Raw genomic sequence first — 21289 nt, 5'->3', positions numbered from 1 at the left:
ATACTCTGCTTACCTCGAAGAATGGTTTGGAAATGCAGGCCCTGTTGTAGCACCCAGGACAAATCCTCTGTGTTCCCGAAGCCAAGTGCGTTGCTATGGGAAACGGAGCGAGATTAAACTTTAACCTCTGACCCTCCTCCCATCAGGACGCAGCGAGGATGGGAGGTGAGGGAGAGCGTGGGTTTCTCCTCAGATTTCGGCCTTTTCTGTCCGGCAGCAGCGAGGGAATGTGACGGCGACAGGGCCAGGACGTCCTAGACACCCTTGAGATTGAATATTAGCCGGCTGTGTGCGTTTTCAATGAGATAATTGAACAAAATAGAAAGAGATGCTGACGGATCAGTCGCAGACATGGTTTCCTACCCATGTCCAAGTGACTGTCATGCAAGCTCGGGATCTCAACCCCAAAGGCAAAAGCGGCACCAACGACACATACACCATCATCCAGCTGGGCAAGGAGAAATATTCGACCTCGGTGGCGGAGAAAACCTTGTCCCCCATATGGAAGGAGGAGGTATCCTTCGAGTTTCCTGGGCTGCTGCTGCAGGGAACTCCGGAGAAATACACCCTACACCTGATTGTCATGCACCGTTCACTGGTCGGGCTGGATAAATTCCTGGGTCAGGTAGCCATTTGCCTCAATGAGCTTTTTGCAAACAAATCGAGGAGGCAAAAAGAGTAAGTGTTTGCGTTTTTATATTCTCTTTAATTGGTTGTATAAATCTGGCACTGAGTTAAAGGTAAGCAGTACTTCAGTTATCCATCCTTAATCTTTTTTTTAAGATGTTGCATGTGCAATAATTCACTGTAGTTTCCCAATGGTATGTATTTTGACTCGAATGTTAAGTGCGCATAATCTAAAACCACCCCCACCCACAAAAGATTGGCAGCCGATTGACAATAGTAGTTCTGATGTCAGTATCCTTTCCGCAGCTTGGGGAATTTCTGAATAATCTGAATTCCATAAAAGCTATTTTCTATAACTATTTTTTTTTAAAGGTTGAGTTTTGTTCCATAAAGCCGAGATGATGCAGTAAAAGGACAATGAACGCACTTGTCGGTGTGTGGTAGTATATCAGCGGTAATAGTGTGTGTGTTTACAAAAGTATTGTATATGTTGTCATTTTTTTGGTCAAATATCAATCCACTTTATTTTTACATCCAAACTACAACACTTCTGCAATATTCAGTATTTCTTTTGCATCAGAAAAGCTTGTCTTTCAAGTGGTTCCAATTAATAGTATATTTTCATTCCATAACATTTGTGAAAAGATGTTGACCTCCAGGCCTAAATCAATTTGTCTTTGGGCGCACTACAGGTGTGCATCAATACAAAAAAAAACGAATGAAGTAAATGCAGTCCGAGTCTAGGCCTGAGTGAAAGCAGAGTGAATTTGAGTTAGATTCCCTAGAATTGGGACTCACTCCTATTCACTTCAGAGTCAGGTTTAACTCTGAGAATTTGAGAGTTACTGTGTTTATCTGAAAAACTTTCAAAGGAAATGGAGATAGTAAATTCTTAGGTTTTTTTTAATTTTAGGAAAGACTCATTATTAAGAACAGTTGCTTTCAATCAGAATTGGCCAGACTACACCTGAAATTAGAACAGGTGTGGTTTCTTTGGCAGAAAAGAACATTGGAATTATTTAGCAGGCTTGGATTTTTTTTTTAGTCAGTCACTCACCTTTTTGTTACTATTTTTTTTTTAAAAGTTCAATCTCTTCATCTATGAGGCTTCAGGGTGAATCTTTATGAAGTGATTTGTTTTGTTCATAGAAATTTATGTTGCTGTACAAATTGACAATCTCACCAGTTTTAAACCGAAGTGTAAATTTTATGCTTCAGTGCTCCTGGTGCACATCAGGAAAATTCAGACTCCATTCTGTGACTCTTTTTTTTCCCATCATTTTAACTTTTTTATTAACAAGTAGAAAATCTAAGGTAGGTGTATGAAGACTGAAACCAGTTGAAAATGGAGGAAAACAGTGAGGGAGGTTTTTCTAAGGATGCTTGTTTGCTTCTCCTCTCTGTTTATGGTGCTCCCAGTCCTTGGAATCCCTCTGTCAAACTACTATGAGAACCTGAGACAAATTCCAGTACTGGCAAATCTTAGAGTCACTTCTTAAGTGTTAATAAATCAGTGTCCCTAATAATTCCCATAACATGCATCTTCTTTATAAGACCTCTGACTCAACATAAATAATGCCACAGACGATCCAGTCAACTAAAAATCTTTAATATAGATGAGAAATGAATTTATATTATAATTGTTTTATATTTAGGAAGGGAAAGATGTTGAATTTTTAATAATTTTCGTTTCTGATAAGTTGTACCTCACTTTGATTTTGTGCAGAATTATGATTACACATTGAATTGTATTTTATTAAAAACGATGCCTGTCCTAAGTGGAAGGAGGAAAAAGAACTGTTAAGGACACTTATTGCCTCTGCTGAGAATCATCTAATATTAGAAGGACAATTTAATTTCTAATGAACTTATCTCAAATGGTGCTAGGAAGTTCTGAGTATTTTGCTCAGTCCAAGCTGTAGACTTATTATTTGTTCTGCAGGTGTCGGCAATGCTGGAAGGGTGGCATTTATGACCCATCATTTAGTTCTTTAAGAAGATTGTGGTGGACCGTAGAAAAATGATGGCACAGAGGGAGGCCATTCAGCCCATCATGTCTGCGCCAGCCGAAAAAATTAGTCGCCCAATCTAATCCCACCTTCCAACACCTGGTCCGTAGCCTTGCAGGTTACAGCACTTCAGGTGTATGTCCAGGTACCTTTTTTAAATGAGTTAAGGGTTTCTGCCTCTAGTACCATTCCTGGTAGTGAATTCCAGACACCCACCACCCTCTGGGTGAAAAAGTTTTTCCTCATGTCCCCTCTAATCCTTCTACCAATCACCTTAAATCTGTGCCCTCTGGTAATTAACCTCTCTGCAAGGGGAACAGGTCCTTCCTGTCTACTGTATCTAAGCCCCTCATAATTTTGTACACCTTTATTAAGTCACCCCTCAGTCTCCTCTGTTCTAAGGAAAACAACCCTAACCTATCCAATCTTTCCTCATAGCTGTAACTTTCAAGCCTTGGCAACATTCTTGTAAATCTCCTCCGCGCTCTCTCCAGAGCAATTATGGCTTTCCTGTAATGTGGTGACCAGAACTGTATGCAGTACTCCAGCTATGGCCTAAACAGCATTTTATACAGTTCCAGCATTACATCCCTGCTTTTGTATTCTATACTTCAGCCAATAAAGGAAACCATTCCATATGCCTTCTTCACCACTCTATCTACCTGTCCTGCCACCTTCAGGAACCTGTGAACATGCACTCTAAGATCTCTCACTTCTTCTACCCCTCTCAATATCCTCCCATTTATTGTGTATTCCCTTGCTTTGTTTACCCTTCCCAAATGCATTACCTCACATTTCTCTGGATTGAATTCCATTTGCCACTTTTCCGCCCAATCAACCTAACCATTGATATCATTCTGGAGTCTACAGCTATCCCCTTCACTAGCAACTACATGGCAATTCTTGTGTTATCAGCAAATTTCACAATCATGCCTCCCACATTTAAGTCCAAATCATTAATATATACCACAAACAGCAAGGGACTCAACACTGAGCCCTGTAGAACGCCACTGGAAACAGCTTTCCATTCGCAAAAACATCAGTCAACTACTACCCTTTGTCTCCTGTCACTGAGCTAATTTTGGATCCAACCTGCAACGTTCCCCTGTATTACATGGGCTTTCATTTTTCTGACCAGTCTGCCATGTGGGACTTTGTCAAATACCTTACTAAAATCCATGTAGAGAACATCCACTGCACTACCCCCATCAATCCTCCTTGTTACTTCCTCAAAAAACGCAATCGAGTTAGTAAGACATGACCTTCCCTTAACATGCTGACTATCTCTGATTTAATCCATGCCTTTCTATGTGGCAGTTTATCCTGTCTCTCAGAATTGATTCTAATAATTTACCCACCACCAAGATCAGACTGACCAGCCTATGATTATTTGGCCTATCCTGCGCATCCTTTTTAAACAATGGTATAAGATTCACAGACCTCCAATCCTCTGGTACCTCGCCCATATCAGTGAGGATTTGAAGATGATCCTCAGTGCATCTGCTATTTCCTCCCTGGCTTCCTTTAACAACCTAGGACGCAATCCATCTGGCCCTGGTGATTTATCCACTTTCAAGGATGTCAGACCCGCTAGTATTTCCTCTCATTATGCTTATCATATCTAATATTTCACACTTGTCCTCTTGAACTACAATGTCTGCATCATCCCTCTCCTTTTATGGAGACAAAGTATTCATTAATAACCCTTCCCTCATCTTCTGCATCCACGCATAAGTTCCCTTGTACATCTCTGATAGGCCCCACCCTTTCCTTAGTTATCCTCTTGCTCTTAATGTACATCTTTGGATTTTCCTTGATTTTACCTGCCAATAATTTTTCATGTGTTCTCTTTGCTTTTCTAATTTTCTTCTTTTACTTCACCCCTGCACTTTCTATACTCCTCTAGACTTTCTAAAGTATTAAGTTTCTTGTGATCGTCATAAGCTTTCTTTTTCTGCTTTAACTTGCCCTGTATGCTTCTATATAACTAGGGGTTTCTAGATTTGGCTGTACCATCCTTTATCTTTGTTGGACATGCCTACATTGTGCCTGTAGAATCTTGCTTTTGAATGCCTCCCACTGGTTTGCCACTGATGTTTTTCCTTCAAGTAACTATCCAGGTCACGTTCATCAGATCACCTCTGTTTCGTAAAATCTGTCTTCCGCACCCCCCCAAATTAGGACTTTTACTCCTGTTTTATCTTTGTCCTTTTCCATAATTAAGCTAAATCTAACTATTGTGGTCACTATCTCCAAAATGGTCACCCACTGCTACGTCATCCACTTGCCCAGCTTCATTACAGAAGACTAAATCTAGAATTGCGCTCCCTCTCTTTGTGCTTGTTGCGTACTGGCTAAAAAATGTTCTCTTGAATGCAGTTCAAGAATTTTGTGCCCTCTGTGTCCTTCACACCATTTGTATCTTAGTTGATATTAGGGTAGTTGAAATCCCCAACTATTATTGCCCTTTAGTTTTTGCACTCGGAAATTTGCCTACATATTTGTTCTTCTATCTTCCTCTCACTATTTGGAGGTCTATAGTACACTCCGAGTAGTGTAGCTGCCCTTTTTTTTTTAATTTGATCTCTGCTCATATGGCCTCATTTGATGATTCATTTAGCATATCATCTCTGCTCCCAGTTGTGATTGATTCCTTAACCAATAATGCTACACCCGCTCCTTTTTTTATTCCCCCCCACCCCCACCCTGCCTGAAAACTCCATGTCCAGGGATGTTGAGCTGCCATTCATAGAAACGTAGAAAATAGGAGCAGGAGTAGGCCATTGGGCCCTTCGAGCCTGCTCTGCCATTCATTATGATCATGGCTGATCATCCAAATCATTAACCTGTTCCTGCTTTTCCCTCATATCCTTTGATCCCTTTTGCCCCAGGAGCTATATCTAACTCCTTCTTGAAAACATACAGTGTTTTGGCCTCAACTGCTTTGTGTGCTTCTTGCCCCTCTTTAAGCCAAGTGTCTGTTATAGCGTTATCCGATATCGCGTTGCCTTGTGTCTATCTGTGCCCTCAGCTCATCATTTTTTTTGCTATACTCCTTGCATTTAAATAAATAACTTTTAATACTGCCAAATTCCTGTGCTGCACACTTCTTAGCCTTTGCTTCTTCTGTCTTTCAGAGTCACTTGCTAATTTTCTGCCTCCGGTTCCCTTCCCTGACATTGTCCTATCTGAAACTGCCCATCCCCCCCCCCCCGCCAAACTAGTTTTAAACCATCCCCAACAGCACTAGCAAACCTTCCTGTAAGGATATTTGTCCCAGAGCTTTTCAAGTGTTGACCATCTGGCTTGTACAGGTCCCACCTTCCCCAGAAATCGGAAGCCCTCCCTTCTGCATCATCTCTCCAGTCCCACATTCATCTGGTGTATTCTCCTATTTCTATACTCACTAGCATGTGGTCTTGGGAGTAATACAGAGATTACTAGCTTTTGAGGTCCTGCTTGCTAATCTCTTTCCTAACTCCCTAAACTCAGCCTGCAGGACCTCATCCCTCTTTCTTCCTATATTGTTTGTAACAATGTGGACCACGACCTCTGGCTGTGCACCCTCGCCCTCCAGAATGCTCTGTAGCTGCTCGATGCTATCCATGACCCTTGCACCAGGGAGGCAACATACCATCCTGGAATCACATCTGCGACCACAGAAATGCCTGTCTGTTCCCCCAACTATAGAATCCCCTACCACTATTGCTCTCTTGTCTTTTCTCCTCTCTCCCTGCACAGCTGAGCCACAAATGGTGCTCTGGTCATGACTCTCACTGCACTCTCCAGAGGAACCCTCTCTCCCATCGGTACTCAGAACTAAATACTGGTTAGAAAGTCGGATGCCCTCCAGGGTCACCTGCAGTACCTGCCTTGACCTTCTTATCTGTCTGACAGCTATCCAGTCCTTCTCTGCCTGTGCTCTCTTAAGCTCTGGGTGACTATCTCCTGAAACATGCTATCCACGTAGTGCTCTGCCTCGCGGATGCGCCACAGTGACTCCAGATGCTGCTCAAGCTTCTGCAGCCAGTGACACTTCCTGCAGATGTGTTGTCAAGGACACATAGTGTGTCCACGTTATCCCACAGGAGGCACATTCCACTTGGCTGAGCTGCCATGCCATTACTTAGCTTTACAAACTAATTGCTAATGTAATAAGTGGTAAGTTATTCTAATCAGCTTCTTCCTGTGTCCCGTGGAGGCTGAAAAGGCAGAAAAGAAACTAAAGACTGCAAAAAGCACCTCCTTCCCCTAGTCAATGAAATCCCTCGCACACCAACTCACAGTTTTATACTCTGTCCAAACAGCACTATTCTAATTAGTAATTATTAATAAATTCTCTTTCTTTTGGGCCTCCTTATCTCGAGAGACAATGGATACGCGCCTGGAGGTGGTCAGTGGTTTGTGAAGCAGCGCCTGGAGTGGCTATAAAGGCCAATTCTGGAGTGACAGGCTCTTCCACAGGTGCTGCAGAGAAATTTGTTTGTCGGGGCTGTTGCACAGTTGGCTCTCCCCTTGCGCCTCTGTCTTTTTTCCTGCCAACTACTAAGTCTCTTCGACTCGCCACAATTTAGCCCTGTCTTTATGGCTGCCCGCCAGCTCTGGCGAATGCTGGCAACTGACTCCCACGACTTGTGATCAATGTCACACGATTTCATGTCGTGTTTGCAGACGTCTTTATAGCGGAGACATGGACGGCCGGTGGGTCTGATACCAGTGGCGAGCTCGCTGTACAATGTGTCTTTGGGGATCCTGCCATCTTCCATGCGGCTCACCTGGCCAAGCCATCTCAAGCGCCGCTGACTCAGTAGTGTGTATAAGCTGGGGGTGTTGGCCGCTTCAAGGACTTCTGTGTTGGAGATATAGTCCTGCCACCTGATGCCAAGTATTCTCCGAAGGCAGCGAAGATGGAATGAATTGAGACGTCGCTCTTGGCTGGCATACGTTGTCCAGGCCTCGCTGCCGTAGAGCAAGGTACTGAGGACACAGGCCTGATACACTCGGACTTTTGTGTTCCGTGTCAGTGCGCCATTTTCCCACACTCTCTTGGCCAGTCTGGACATAGCAGTGGAAGCCTTACCCATGCGCTTGTTGATTTCTGCATCTAGAGACAGGTTACTGGTGATAGTTGAGCCTAGGTAGGTGAACTCTTGAACCACTTCCAGAGCGTGGTCGCCAATATTGATGGATGGAGCATTTCTGACGTCCTGCCCCATGATGTTCGTTTTCTTGAGGCTGATGGTTAGGCCAAATTCATTGCAGGCAGACGCAAACCTGTCGATGAGACTCTGCAGGCACTCTTCAGTGTGAGATGTTAAAGCAGCATCGTCAGCAAAGAGGAGTTCTCTGATGAGGACTTTCCGTACTTTGGACTTCGCTCTTAGACGGGCAAGGTTGAACAACCTGCCCCCTGATCTTGTGTGGAGGAAAATTCCTTCTTCAGAGGACTAGAACGCATGTGAAAGCAGCAGGGAGAAGAAAATCCCAAAAAGTGTGGGTGCGAGAACACAGCCCTGTTTCACACCACTCAGGATAGGAAAGGGCTCTGATGAGGAGCCACCATGTTGAATTGTGCCTTTCATATTGTCATGGAATGAAGTGATGATACTTAGTAGCTTTGGTGGACATCCGATCTTTTCTAGTAGTCTGAAGACACCACGTCTGCTGACGAGGTCAAAGGCTTTGGTGAGATCAATGAAAGCAATGTAGAGGGGCATCTGTTGTTCACGGCATTTCTCCTGTATCTGACGAAAGGAGAACAGCATGTCAATGGTCGATCTCTCTGCACGAAAGCCACACTGTGCCTCAGGGTAGACGCTGTATTACACTAAATAAAACCTTAGTAGTACTAACCTTACCACTTACAAGGTAGCTATTTGAAGGTTTTAAAAAATAACTTTTTCTGAATTTATTTTTAAGCTGTGTTACAGGTAGTACAGTTGTTACTTACCAACCAATCAGCTTACGGATTTCCCGCGATGTCGCTGTTAGATTTTTCCCCCAATTTGTCAACCCAGCGCATAGGGACACAGACATAGCCAGAGCCTTCCTCCCAGGTCCACTGACTGCCTCTCCACTCTTCAGGTCTGCCATCTCCTTGAACTGCTGTGATCCTTGCATTTATGATGCTCCCACAATGGTGTTAGGTGGGGAACTTACAATATATTTACCTAGTGCTGTGAAGAAGTGGCAGTATATGTGCAAGCCAGGATGGTGTGTAATTTAGAGGGAAAGTTGCTGGTGCTGATGCTCCCTTGATTTTAGTAGTAGAACTGGGAGGTGCTGTCGAAGTAACCGTGGAAAGTTTCTATAGTTTAGTGATACAGCACTGAAACAGGCCCTTCGGCCCACCGAGTCTGTGCCGACCATCAACCACCCATTTATACTCATCCTACACTAATCCCATATTTCTGCCACATCCCCACCTGTCCCTATATTTCCCTACCACCTACCTATACTCGGGGCAATTTATAATGGCCAATTTACCTACCGACCTGCAAGTCTTTTGGCTTGTGGGAGGAAACCGGAGCACCCGGAGAAAACCCACGCAGACACAGGGAGAACTTGCAAACTCCACACAGACAGTACCCAGAATTGAACCCGGGTCGCTGGAGCTGTGTAGCTGCGGTGCTAACCACTGCGCCACTGTATAGTATATCCTGTAGATGGTAAGTACTGCAGCAACTGCTGTGGAAGGGGTGGATTTTTAACATGCATTTACATAGTGCCTTTAATGTAGAAAAATGCCCCAAGATTTCAGATTGGAAAAAGTGATGCCAAATCACAGGAGGAGATATTGGGGCGGGTGTGAAACACTTAATTAAATAGGTGGATTTTAAAGATGGTGGTGGGGGGGGGGTTGGGGGTTAGGGAGGGAACTCCAGAGCCTAGGATGGAGATGCGAAGGAATGATGCATGAGGGCAGAGTTGGAAGAGCAAAGAACTCTATGAAGGTTGTCTGGCTGCTGGAGTTTAGAGTTATAGGGAGGCACAAGGCAATGAATGGATTTAACAATGAGGATAAGTATTTTGAATTGGAGAACCGGAAGCAAATGTAGTTGAATTGTGGGTGATCTTGGTGCAAGGTCCAATAGAGGCAGCAGAACTTTGGATGCACTGAAGTTTACAAACTATGGAACATGTGAGGCTGGCTAGAAAAGCACTGGAATAATCAGTTATAGAGGTGTGAAAGGTATAGACGAGAGTTTCAACAACAGATGGGCAGAAGTGTTACAGAGGTGGAAATTGGTCTATTGGATATGGAGACAGTAGGTCAGTTTGAGTTTGAATAAAATGCTAAGGTTATGAACCGTCTACTTCAGCCCAAGACTGTGGCAAGGATACGTAATTTTTGGCAGGGGCTGAATATGATGCCTTTGGTCTTCCCAATGTTTGACTCGAGAACATGGCAGTTCATTGAAGACTAGATGTTAATTGTATAGTATTTGTGTTTAATTGCATGCAGCTGGTGGCCATTAACTGGGGTTTCACTTGCGAACTTGTAAAGAGACACTTATTGAAAAGGTGGAATGGTTGAGTTAGGAGGTGTAATGTTTAACTCTGTAAATAAATGTAAGACTGAGTAAGGATTGACTCCAGTACTATCCTTTTTCCAACTGGCTTTCTGGAAAATAATATGGTAGCAGAGAATGGTTGCCTCAAGGGGAAGGTTGGAAGCTTTATAAAAAAAAAAGAGAGAAAACTACTAGTAGCCATTGTGAGAAATGGCAGAAAACAAGTGTAAATTGTTGGGGTGTGATTACCGTTACCCTCCAGTGTTCTCGGAGTCTGAACCATATGACCAGTGGAAGAATGACGTGGATATGTGGACACAGGTTACATCCCTACCAAAGAGAAAACAGGGTATGGCATTGTTGCTTCCTACCAGAAGTAAAGTATTTTGTGAGCTGAGTGCCTGTCAGTTGGATACTGATGACGGTTTGGATCTTCTATTAGAGTACTTGGATGAAAGAAAGACGATTCTTTTAAATGCCTATGAGGCATGGTCGGACTTTCACAGATCTCGGAAAACAGATGGTTATTCAATAGAGGAATAGATCATGGACGTTAACCTATTTTAATGCTGAATCTCCCACCATCACCATCCTGGGGGTTCCCATTGACCAGAAAATTAACTGAAATAGCCATATACATACTACAAGAGCAGGTCATGCTGGGAATTCTGTCGTAACTGACCTCCTGTCTTCCCAAAGCCTATCCACCATCTACAAGGCATAGTCAGGAGTGTAATTGAACATTCTGGGTGTTACCATTGACCAAAAACTGAACTGGAGTAGCCATATAAATAGTGTGGCTACTAGAGCAGATCAGAGGCTCAGAATCCTGTGGCGAGTAACTCAGCTGCTGACTCCCCAAAGCCTGTCCACCATCTACAAGGCACAAGTCAGGAGTGTGATAGAATACTCTCCCTGCATGGGTGCAGCTCCAAAAACACTCGAGAAGCTTGACACCATTCAGGACAAAGCAGCCCGCTTGATTGGCACCCCATCCACAAACATTCACTCCCTCCACCACCGACGCACAGTGGCAGCTGTGTGTACCATCTACAAGATGCACTGCAGCAATGCATCAAGGCTCCTTAGACAGCACCTTCCAAACCCATGACCTCAACCACCTAGAAAGACAAGGGCAGCTGATACAGGGGAACACCACCAGCTGCAAATTCCCCTCCAAGCCACACACTATCCTGACTTGGAACTAGATCGTCATTCCTTCACTGTCGCTGGGTCAAAATCCTGGAACTCCCTTCCTAACAGCACTGTGGGTATACCTACCCCACATGGACTGCAGCGGTTCAAGAAGGCAGCTCACCACCACCTTCTCAAGTGCAATTGGGGATGGACAATAAATACTGCTCTAGCCAGTGACGCCTACTTCCCATGAACAAATTTTTTTTAAAAACTCTCCCCTTGCATGGATGAGTGTAGCTCCAACAATACTCAAAGCTTGACAAAATCCAGGTGAAAGCAGCCTGCTTGATTGGCACCCCATCCACCATCTTCAACATTCACTTTGTCCACCACTGATGTACGGTGACAGTAGCATGTACCATCTACAAGATGCACTACAGCAACTCACCGATCCTCCCTCGATAACACCTTTTCAAGCCCACGATCTCTACCACCCAGAAGCACAAGGGCAGCAGACGCATGGGAACGCCATGTAAGTTCCCCTCCAAGCCACAAACCATCCTGACTTGTAACTGCATTGCTGTTCCTTCAATGTCCTTGGGTCAAACATCTGAAACTCCCTTCCTATCAGCACTGTGGATATGCCTACAGCAGGTGGACTGCAGCTGCCCTTTTCAAGGGCAATTAAGGATGGGCAATAAATGCTGGCCTAGCCAGCAACGCTCCCGTCCCATGAAATAATTTTTTTTTTAATTGTTTAAAAGATTGGCGAAATTGAATTTAGAGATCCTTGGTTCAATTCTAGCTTTTAAATTGCTGGATTGTGCTAAGGTGTCAAATACAGACACGCTTCTGGTTTTAACTGGTGTTTAATTCTCAGAGATTCCCTGTTGGATCAGATGTCTCCTGCCTTGAAAAAATTCCTGGGGAAACCGTCATTTCCTGCAGTCTTGGTGTAGCAAATGGGGCATTCTGCGGTGACACTAAGAATAGAGAACTCAATGATTGCCAGATTTTGAAATGGTCCAGATACTTGACGCAGGCATCAACACAGTGGAAGGGTTACAGACAGGCAGAATGAATATGAAAGCACCTTTATCAGATATGGCTATTACAGCAGAAGACAGAATTGGCATAGCAGTATTAGGCGAATGAATCCATGGAATAGTTAATAGGTGCTTCAGGTGTGATGCATAAATATAATTATGTGATGGACTGCCCAAAGTGGAGAGGCAGGGTCCTCGAAATGACAGAGAATTCTAAGGCAACAAATAAAGACAATGATTGAATCTGAACAAATTGTACTGGTCATGAAGAGTTTTGGACCTCGAATCATAGAAAGTCTAAGACACAGAAAGAGGCCACTTGGTCCATCGTGTCTGTGCTGGCCGAAAAACGATCCACCTATTCTAATCCCACCTTCCAGCATTTGGTCCATAGCCCTGCAGCTTATGGCACTTGAGGTGCAAATCCAGACTCCTTTTGAATGAGTTGAGGCTCTCTGCCTCAACTACTCTTTCAGGCAATGAGTTCCAGACCATCACCACCCTCTGAGTGAAAAAGGTTTTCCTCATCTCCTCTCTCATTCTTCTACCAATCACTTTAAATCTATGCCCCCTCGTCACTGACCTCTCTGCTAAGGCGCGAATAGACCCTTCACTCTATCTAGGTCTCTCAAAATTTTGTACATTTCAATCAGATCTCCCCTCAGCCTTCTCTGTTCCAAGGAGAACAACCCCAGCCTATCCAATCTTTCCTCATAGCTGCATTTTTCCAGTCCTGGCAACATCCTCATAAATGTCCTCTGTACCTCCTCTAGTGCAATTGCACCCTTTCTGTAATGATGTGACGAGAACTGCACACAGTACTCAAGTTGTGGCCTAACCAATGAGTTATACAGTTCCAGCAAAACCTCCCTGCTCTTGTATTTTATACCTTGGCTAATAAAGGAAAGGATTCCAAATGTCTTAACCACTTTATCGACCAGTCCTGCTACCTTCAGGGATCTGTGGACATTCACTCCAAGGTCCCTTATTCCTCTACACTTCTCTACTTTCCCATTAATCGTGTATTCCTTTGCCTTGTTTGACCCCCCCCCCCCCAAATGCATCCCCTCACACCTCTCCCAGTTGAATTCCATTTGCCACTTTTCTGCCTATCTGACCAGACCATCAATATCTTCCGACAGCTATCCTCCTCGCTGTCTACCACATGGTCAATCTTTGTGTCATCCGCAAACTTCTTAATCATGCCCCCTACGTTTACATCCAAATCATTAATATACACCACAAAAAGTAGGGACCCAGTACTAAGCCCTGCGGAGCACCACTGGAAACAGCCCTCCAATCGCTAAAACAGCCGTCAACAATTACCCTTTGTTTTCAGCCAATTTTTAACCAGTCTGCTATGTGGGACCTTGTCAAAAGCTTTGCTAAAATCCATGTAGACTGCATCAACTGCACTACCCTCATCAATCTTCCTTGGTACTTGCTCTGGAAAGTACAGCAATGGGTCCATCTTTTTCTGCGCATTTGAATGCTTTATATGCAGAGAGACTGGCTTTCATCAAGTCTCAGATCTTGGAGAAAATTCTGAGATCTCTGAAGTATATAAGACTATCCAAGACACAATCTAATGCAGGAGATTTGGTGTATTAGAAAAGAGGGGGGAATGTTCTGATGAAAGGCCATCAAGCTGTTCCTTTCTCTACAGATGCTACCATACGTGCTGAGTAATTCCAGCACTTTTTTTATTTCAGATTTCCAGCATCCACAGTATTTTGCTTTTATTTGGATGATTCAGATGTTTGGACTCTCCCACAGCTGGAAAAGCCATCTTGACCATCTTTTTAGCCCTTTCCGCCACACATTCAAGGGAGTGTAGATCAATCAACATAAAAGCCGCCTTTTTGCAGGGTGATACATTTTAGATGGTGTGTTTCTGAAACTGCCCAAAGTGGTAGCCAATGCAGAAGGAAAACTATGGAAACTAAACAAATGTGTCTAGCGCCTGAATGATGCTTCCAGGTTATGGTACTTTTCAGTAAGATCTGTTTTCCTGAAAATAGGTTGTGTTCAACTAAAAGCAGATCCCACAATGTTTTATTGGTATCATAAAGGGTAACTTTCAGGCAGGTCCATGATGTGTGTTGATTTCCTATGATGTGGTACTGCGGAATTTGAGAAATGCATTAGTAATGAGATGAACTTTAAATTGGGAGTCAAGCTTCTGGGGCTTTTAACAAATATATTTGTTTAGATATTAAGTGAAGTATGTCAGGAATAACTTTAAATCAACAATCCTAATTCGAGAGTGTTATTCCCATCCCAGTTAATCATGCTAGGTGCTCGCAGAAAGCTATTGTATCTAAAGAAGAGACCGAGCAATTGAGGCTTGATTGGTCATTTGAACTGGTTGGACTCTCAGGAGACCAGATGTCGGTTTTGATGTGTTCGAGTTAAGTACTACAATGAAACAGCCTAAAGTCGAGAATGTTTTAAGGGCAAATAAAACATTAAAAAATTAAGTCTGGAGATTTGCGTACTTGAGTTCCCATTCTTAGATGACCCAAAGATCCATGAAGTTCATTGTGCTGCATTAAGTTCCAAAAACAAAGCCATAAATGGGGAAATTCATGCACTGTTTTACATAAGGTGGAGACAAAAATGTTCTCGCAACTTAGATCTGGAGTGAACCTAAGCTTCCTGTTTGTTGCAATAATTTCCTTTTGCATCAGCATAGTTTCAGATTTCAATGATAATCCTATAAATTGTATTTGTATGTTATCACTGTTTCTTGTATGAAGAACACTAATTATATCAGGTGTTCGGCTTTCTGTTATTCCACTGTCTTCAGAGATTATTTTCAAAACTGTTAGATATTTAAGAAGCTAAATAAGCTGAAATAAATGATTTTATTGTTTGTAAATCATTCATGTGCAGATCATTCTGCATGGTTTAATGAACTCTTGATAGATGAAGTAATGTAACATTGAGACCACTTTGGGAACAGGAAGACGGTATAGTACAGTAAGGTTGAAATTTTTGAACCAGAATATATTGGATGGAAGAAAGCACTGCAAGAGCTGAGCAGAATCGGAAATGGAGACCATAAAGCTGAAAACACTTGAGTAGATTAATCATTAATTTACAGAGGGAATTGAGGTGAAGTGTAAAGAATTGTTTATCAGCCTTATTATAACCTTATCAAGTATTCACTGAAATCTTCATAAATTGTTCTTTCCCTGAGTAGGTATTTCTTACTTTTTTTAAATATTTCTTCACTCTATTCAGCGGTACAATCAGCAGAGCTCCTTTAAAAGCAGTTAAAATGCATGCAGAAGATGACTGAGATAAATTCAAAAGTTTGATATGTCCCTGACTTGCTGTCTTTTAATTTCTAGAGTCCAGGTTTGAATCAAGCTAGGGGTGATTTACGATGTTCTCTTTGTCATCTGTGATGGTTCTGTTTGAAATCACTTTGGGCAGTGTTGACCAGTTTCTGAAGGATAACGGCCTATTTATCTGGTGGAAAATGTTGGTTGTGTAATTTATAGATAAGATTTCAGTGGATGGGTGTTCACCAGAAATTGAATAGGGATTGTGTAAAAGTCATTTAACTGCACATTTGGAGCTGAAATTTAAACTGGCGAACGTGAACAATGGCAGTCCCTCCACGTGGACCACACTTTGTGGAGCCACCGCGATATTAAGTGCAGCGGTTCACTTAAATAGCCGGGTGGACCTCCCATCCTGATGACATGGAGGGAGCAGGCGGTCTGTCCCCTGCAATGGCATCGGCCGTCTTTGTGCAGGCGCTGACGCCATTTTTAAAGGGCTCTGAGCCCTACATTTCATTTGAAATCACTATCTCTTTAAATGTTTAAAAAGTTTAAATAACTTGATCCTGACCCTCTCCCATTCCTCTCTCCCTCCCACCACCCCCCCCCCCCCCCCCCCCACAGTAACCATAGCATTAGCTACCTGCCATCTTTCCCCCCCCCCCCCCACCGGCCCAAAACACTTACCTTGTGCACCTGCCATTCCCCACCCCCGACACAGTGAAAAACTTAGCTGCCCCCCCCCCCCCCCCCCCCCCACCAATGTACTGCCTCTGATCTCCAGATGGGGATCCGAAGGCGCGGGAGTGCCATCCACCGGCACCAATATTGCTCTGGAACGGACAGCGGAAGCGGGAAGGTAATTCATTCATTTAAATTATTTTACATATGTAAATTTGGCTTCCTTTGCAGAGTGGCAGGGGTGCCGCTGGCAATATAGGGCTGGGCCTTCCCGACGCGAGGCCCATGGCAAGCCTCCGCCAGAGACATTTTCTGGCACCCCTGCCACGACACCTGACGTCAGGGGCCTGTAAAATTCAGCCCTCGGTCTCCCTTTTCCAAATATCATCAAAGATATCTTGCCATTTACTTTAATGGTAAATAATTTCATAAAGTGCCAGAATACTATCTTTTTGAGGTAAATCAAATATATTATCAGTTTCTTTACTTGTACCTCAGTGACACTTGATATAACCAAGACAACTTTATTTTGTTCATTTTTTGTTTCTCTCGATCTGCTTAGATTGGAAAATAGCGAATGTAACTCCTTTATTCAAAAAGAGAGGGAGGTAGAAAGCAGGAAACTACAGGCCAGTTAGTTTAACACCTACCTTAGGGAAAATGTTAGAAGCTATTATTAAAGATGTTCTAGCAGGGCATTTAGAAAAATTCAAGGTAATCAGGCAGAGTCAACATGGTTTTGTAAAAGGGAAATCCTGTTTAACCAATTTATTGGAGTTCTTTGCGGGAGTTTACATATGCTGTGGATAAAGGGAAACTGGTGCATGTATTGTACTTAGATTTCCAGAAGGCATTTGACGAGGTGCCACATCAAAGGTTATTGCAGAAAATAAAAGCTCATGGTGTAGGGGGTAACATTTTGGCATGGATAGAAGATTGGCTAGCTAACAGGAAACTGAGAGTAGGCACAAATGGATCATTTTCTGGTTTTCAAGATGTAACGAGTGGTGTGCCACATGGATCTGTGCTGGGTCCTCAACTTTTTACAATTTATATAAATGACTTAGATGAAGGGACCGAAGGTATGGCTGCTAAATTTGTTGATGACACAAAGATAGGTAGGAAAGTAACTTGTGAAGAGGACACAAGGAGGCTACAATGGGATATAGATAGGTTAAGTGAGTGGGCAAAGACCTGGCAAATGGAGTATAATGTGGGAAAGAGTGAAATTGTCCACTTTGGCAGGAAGAATAAAAAAGAAGCATATTGTCTAAATGGTGAGAGAGTGCAGAGCTCTGAGATGCAGAGGGATCTGGGTGTCCTAGTGCATGAATCACAAAAGGTTAGTATGCAGGTACAGCATGTAATTAAGAAAGCGAATAGAATGTTATCGTTTATTGCAAGGAGAATTGAATACCAAAGTAGGGAGGTTATGCTTCAGCTATACAGAGCATTGGTGAGACCACATCTGGTGTACTGTGTACAGTACTGATCTCCTTATTTAAGGAAGGATGTAAATGCGTTGGAGGCAGTGCAGAGAAGGTTTACTAGACTAATACTTGGAATGGGTGGGCTGTCTTATGAGGAAAGATTGGACAGGCTAGGCTTGTATCTGCTGGAATTTAGAAGAGTAAGAGGTGTCTTGATTGAAACATCTAAGATCCTGAAGGGTCTTGACAGGGTGGATGTGGAAAGGATGTTTTCCCTTGGTGGGAGAATCTAGAACTAGGGGTCACTGTTTAAAAATAAGGGGTCGCCCATTTAAGACAGATGAGGAGAATTTTTTTCTCTGAGGATTATGAGTCTTTGGAATTCTCTTTCTCAAAAGGTGGTGGAAGCAGAGTCTTTGAATATTTTTAAGCCAGAGGTAGATAGATTCTTGATAAGCAAGGGGGTGGAAGGTTATCGGGGGTAGGTGGAAATGTGGAGTAATCAGTTCAGCTGTGAATTTATTGACTGGCGGAGCAGGCTCGAGGGGCCGAGTGGTCTACACCTGCTCCTAATTCATATGTTCGTATGAACTGTTAATGCAAGCTAATTAAGATTATGGGGTAGCTTGTAATTGCAGGGGCAGAACATTGACAGTATTGGATCAATCTGTCCATTTTACATCCTACCTGATTTTACTTTGTTGACTTGGAAAGGAAAACTCTGCATGGCATATAATAGGCAGCCAATCTGGTACTCCCGGTTTTAAGCCCCTGCTGAAGTTGAAAGTTACCCACTTTTATATATCTTGGAAGGAGTAACATTAAAAGTGTGAAAGTGTGCAGTCTTTATGTAGTAGATGGTTTCATGCATACAACTTTCCCCTTTTTTGTAATTCCTCTTTTGACTTTTTCCCCTACCCCCTCATAGGAAGTATTAAAATGAAATTATTTCAACCAGTTGCATGTTCGATTTCTGATCACCTTTTTGTTATTCAGTCATTTTCGTATTGCTGCACAAGTCAAGTGTTTTGTCAAGTATTGCAGCTACTTGTAGCATATGATTCTGCTTATATTAAGGGTGCAGTTGGTACTTTTAAAGCAGATGAGAGATGGTCTGAAAAATGCAATTGTACTAGCGTGTAAGTCAACAAGGAAGATTTCCTCATTGATATTTGTGGAGAAGTAGTCAATGTATTCTTGCACATTTACACTTTGTTACATCTGGCAAGCAAGAAATCCTTTTTCCCTCCATGCCTAGATTGCAAGATTTAAAAGCTATTATTGCAGGTGTGACTTTGGAAACATGGTAAGCAAAGAGTGACAATGAGAATTTTCTGCAGGCTTTCCTTGTATCTTCTTCCTGCAATCGATTTTTGACATCACCCAGTTACTCCTTCCTGACTTATCCCTCCTCTTCCTTTTCAGCCTTTGAAGTGGTGATGGCATTGAGTTATGGTATGGTATTTCAGCTAGGTTTCTTAGTTTTACAAAATCTATGTATGTCCTCCTCAAACTATAACACCTAATTAATCTTTTGTGCATCACTCTTAACCCACTTTTTAAGTTGCTAATATTGCATCTTATTAGGGATTACACTAATAAACGATGGTCACTTGTCATTCTTACGAGGGAGAATTAACAAAGCAATGTGGATTTGATTTGAAGAGTGGCTGTTCTGAGTGGCAACTAGTAATGCCAGCTAAATTTCAGCAAATTTTATATAAATCTGCTGCACCAATTTAAATAAGTGCAGTGATTTAAAAATAGTATATGGCACAATACAATTGTTTTAAATGTGGTATATTCCTTTCAGCAGTTGGGATTACAAAAAGTAGGCTATAAACCGGAAATCTTTTATACAAGTTCTCTGAAGGAGCCATAAACAGTGCATAGTATTTTGGAACATTCAATTATTAAGGGATCTACAGTTACATTTTAGGATTGAAGCCCAGGGGTTTCCAAAGCATTGGCTGTTCTGTAACTATACCCCTCTTTAAAGTTGTAACTGCTCTGAAACATCTTGAACCACGTCAATAATTAAAAACAGGGAATACAGTAGGCTAAGATTATGGGGCCCCTGTCTACTTGGTTAGTTGCCAGATAACCTCATACTGAAATTAAAATATTGAACCTGAAGTAACCCTTGAATCTGTGATTACATTCATTTCATAATGGGTAGAAATCACTTGCAACAGAAGTTGGAATGCTAAAATGGTCAATAACTTAATGAGCTTCAATTTAGAAAAATTACTAGGGCTGAAAAATGACTAAGTAGGTACAGTAATGTAACTGGCTCTAAATGTATTTTTACTATGCATCATATGCCTTTTACAGGTGTGTTGTAGACTATATATTTGGAAAGTATGTAATCCTCATGAGCCCACTAATAGAAAGTTCTTGGCTGCTACAGTACACTGGTAGAATATGGTATTTTAATAACGAGCCCGTAACATTGTAAAAGCTGTTTTTATCCAATGCATTATGCTACAGATGATGTTTTTTTAGTTTTTAGTTTCAGAGATACAGCACTGAAACAGGCCCTTCGGTCCACCGAGTCTGTGCCGACCATCAACCACCCATTTATACTAATCCTACACTAATCCCATATTCCTACCAAACATCCCCACCTGTCCCTATATTTCCCTATCACCTACCTATACTAGGGGCAATTTATAATGGCCAATTTACCTATCAACCTGCAAGTCTTTTGGCATGTGGGAGGAAACCGGAGCACCCGGAGGAAACCCACGCAGACACAGGGAGAACTTGCAAACTCCACACAGGCAGTACCCAGAATTGAACCCGGGTCGCTGGAGCTGTGAGGCTGCGGTGCTAACCACTGCGCCACTGTGCCACCCATATACAATGTCTGTCATTCAGTTGATGGGTATTAATTAGAATGAGGGATGGACAGCAGTATAATGCCCAGCAAAACTGAAGAAGGGTCTTGAACCTGAAATGCCAACTGACTTGACTTTTGTTTCTGCAGAATGCTGCCAGACCTGTTTTTATTTACATGAAGTCTCCCTCTGTCTCTCTTGCACATTCTCTCACTCTCTGTCTCTGTCTGTCTCGCTCTCTCTCGCGCGCTCTCTCTCGCGCGCTCTCTCTCGCGCGCTCTCTCTCGCGCGCTCTCTCTCGCGCGCTCTCTCTCGCGCGCTCTCTCTCGCGCGCTCTCTCTCGCGCGCTCTCTCTCGCGCGCTCTCTCTCGCGCGCTCTCTCTCGCGCGCTCTCTCTTGCGCGCTCTCTCTCTCTCTCTCGCGCGCTCTCTCTCTCTCTCTCGCGCGCTCTCTCGCTCTCGCGCGCGCTCTCGCGCACGTTCTCTCTCATGTAATATCAGAAAGAATGATATTTGTACAGTGTGTGGTTCTGGGTAGCCTTGTTGCTGAGTTTTACATTTCAATCTGTTAGCATTCTGTAAGCAGATGTTTTTTGTTGAATTTGCCCTGGTGTGATCTTGCCGAGGTTTGTTATACTATAATGTAAAATGTCCTATTGGAAATTTGCCCTATAAATTTCTCTTTGTTTCTGTAAGCCTATCCCCTCTCATGG

At 42.9% G+C, this 21289-nt stretch overlaps 2 protein-coding genes across 4 annotated transcripts in view; one reads left to right on the top strand and one right to left on the bottom strand.

Annotated features, from left to right (window-relative positions):
* Positions 1-77, bottom strand: part of LOC137380713 (uncharacterized) — a 360734-nt gene extending 360657 nt beyond the window's left edge. For both annotated transcript variants that reach the window (XM_068052983.1, XM_068052984.1), the window contains exon 1: positions 14-77. The gene's annotated coding sequence lies outside the window, so the exon portion shown is untranslated. The remainder of the gene's footprint in view (positions 1-13) is intronic.
* Positions 78-138: 61 nt separating this feature from the next.
* The window catches only part of LOC137380714 (rab11 family-interacting protein 2), a 120901-nt gene continuing 99750 nt past the window's right edge, over positions 139-21289 (top strand). For both annotated transcript variants that reach the window (XM_068052985.1, XM_068052986.1), the window contains exon 1: positions 139-678. In XM_068052985.1, coding sequence (XP_067909086.1) covers positions 329-678 — 350 coding nt within the window. In that variant the 5' untranslated portion in view covers positions 139-328. The remainder of the gene's footprint in view (positions 679-21289) is intronic.

Source organism: Heterodontus francisci, chromosome 20, assembly GCF_036365525.1.
Source record: "Heterodontus francisci isolate sHetFra1 chromosome 20, sHetFra1.hap1, whole genome shotgun sequence".
Classification (NCBI taxonomy): Eukaryota; Metazoa; Chordata; class Chondrichthyes; order Heterodontiformes; family Heterodontidae; genus Heterodontus; species Heterodontus francisci.
The sequence above is the reverse complement of the archived record's forward strand: the minus strand, read 5'-3'. Positions and strand labels throughout refer to the sequence as shown.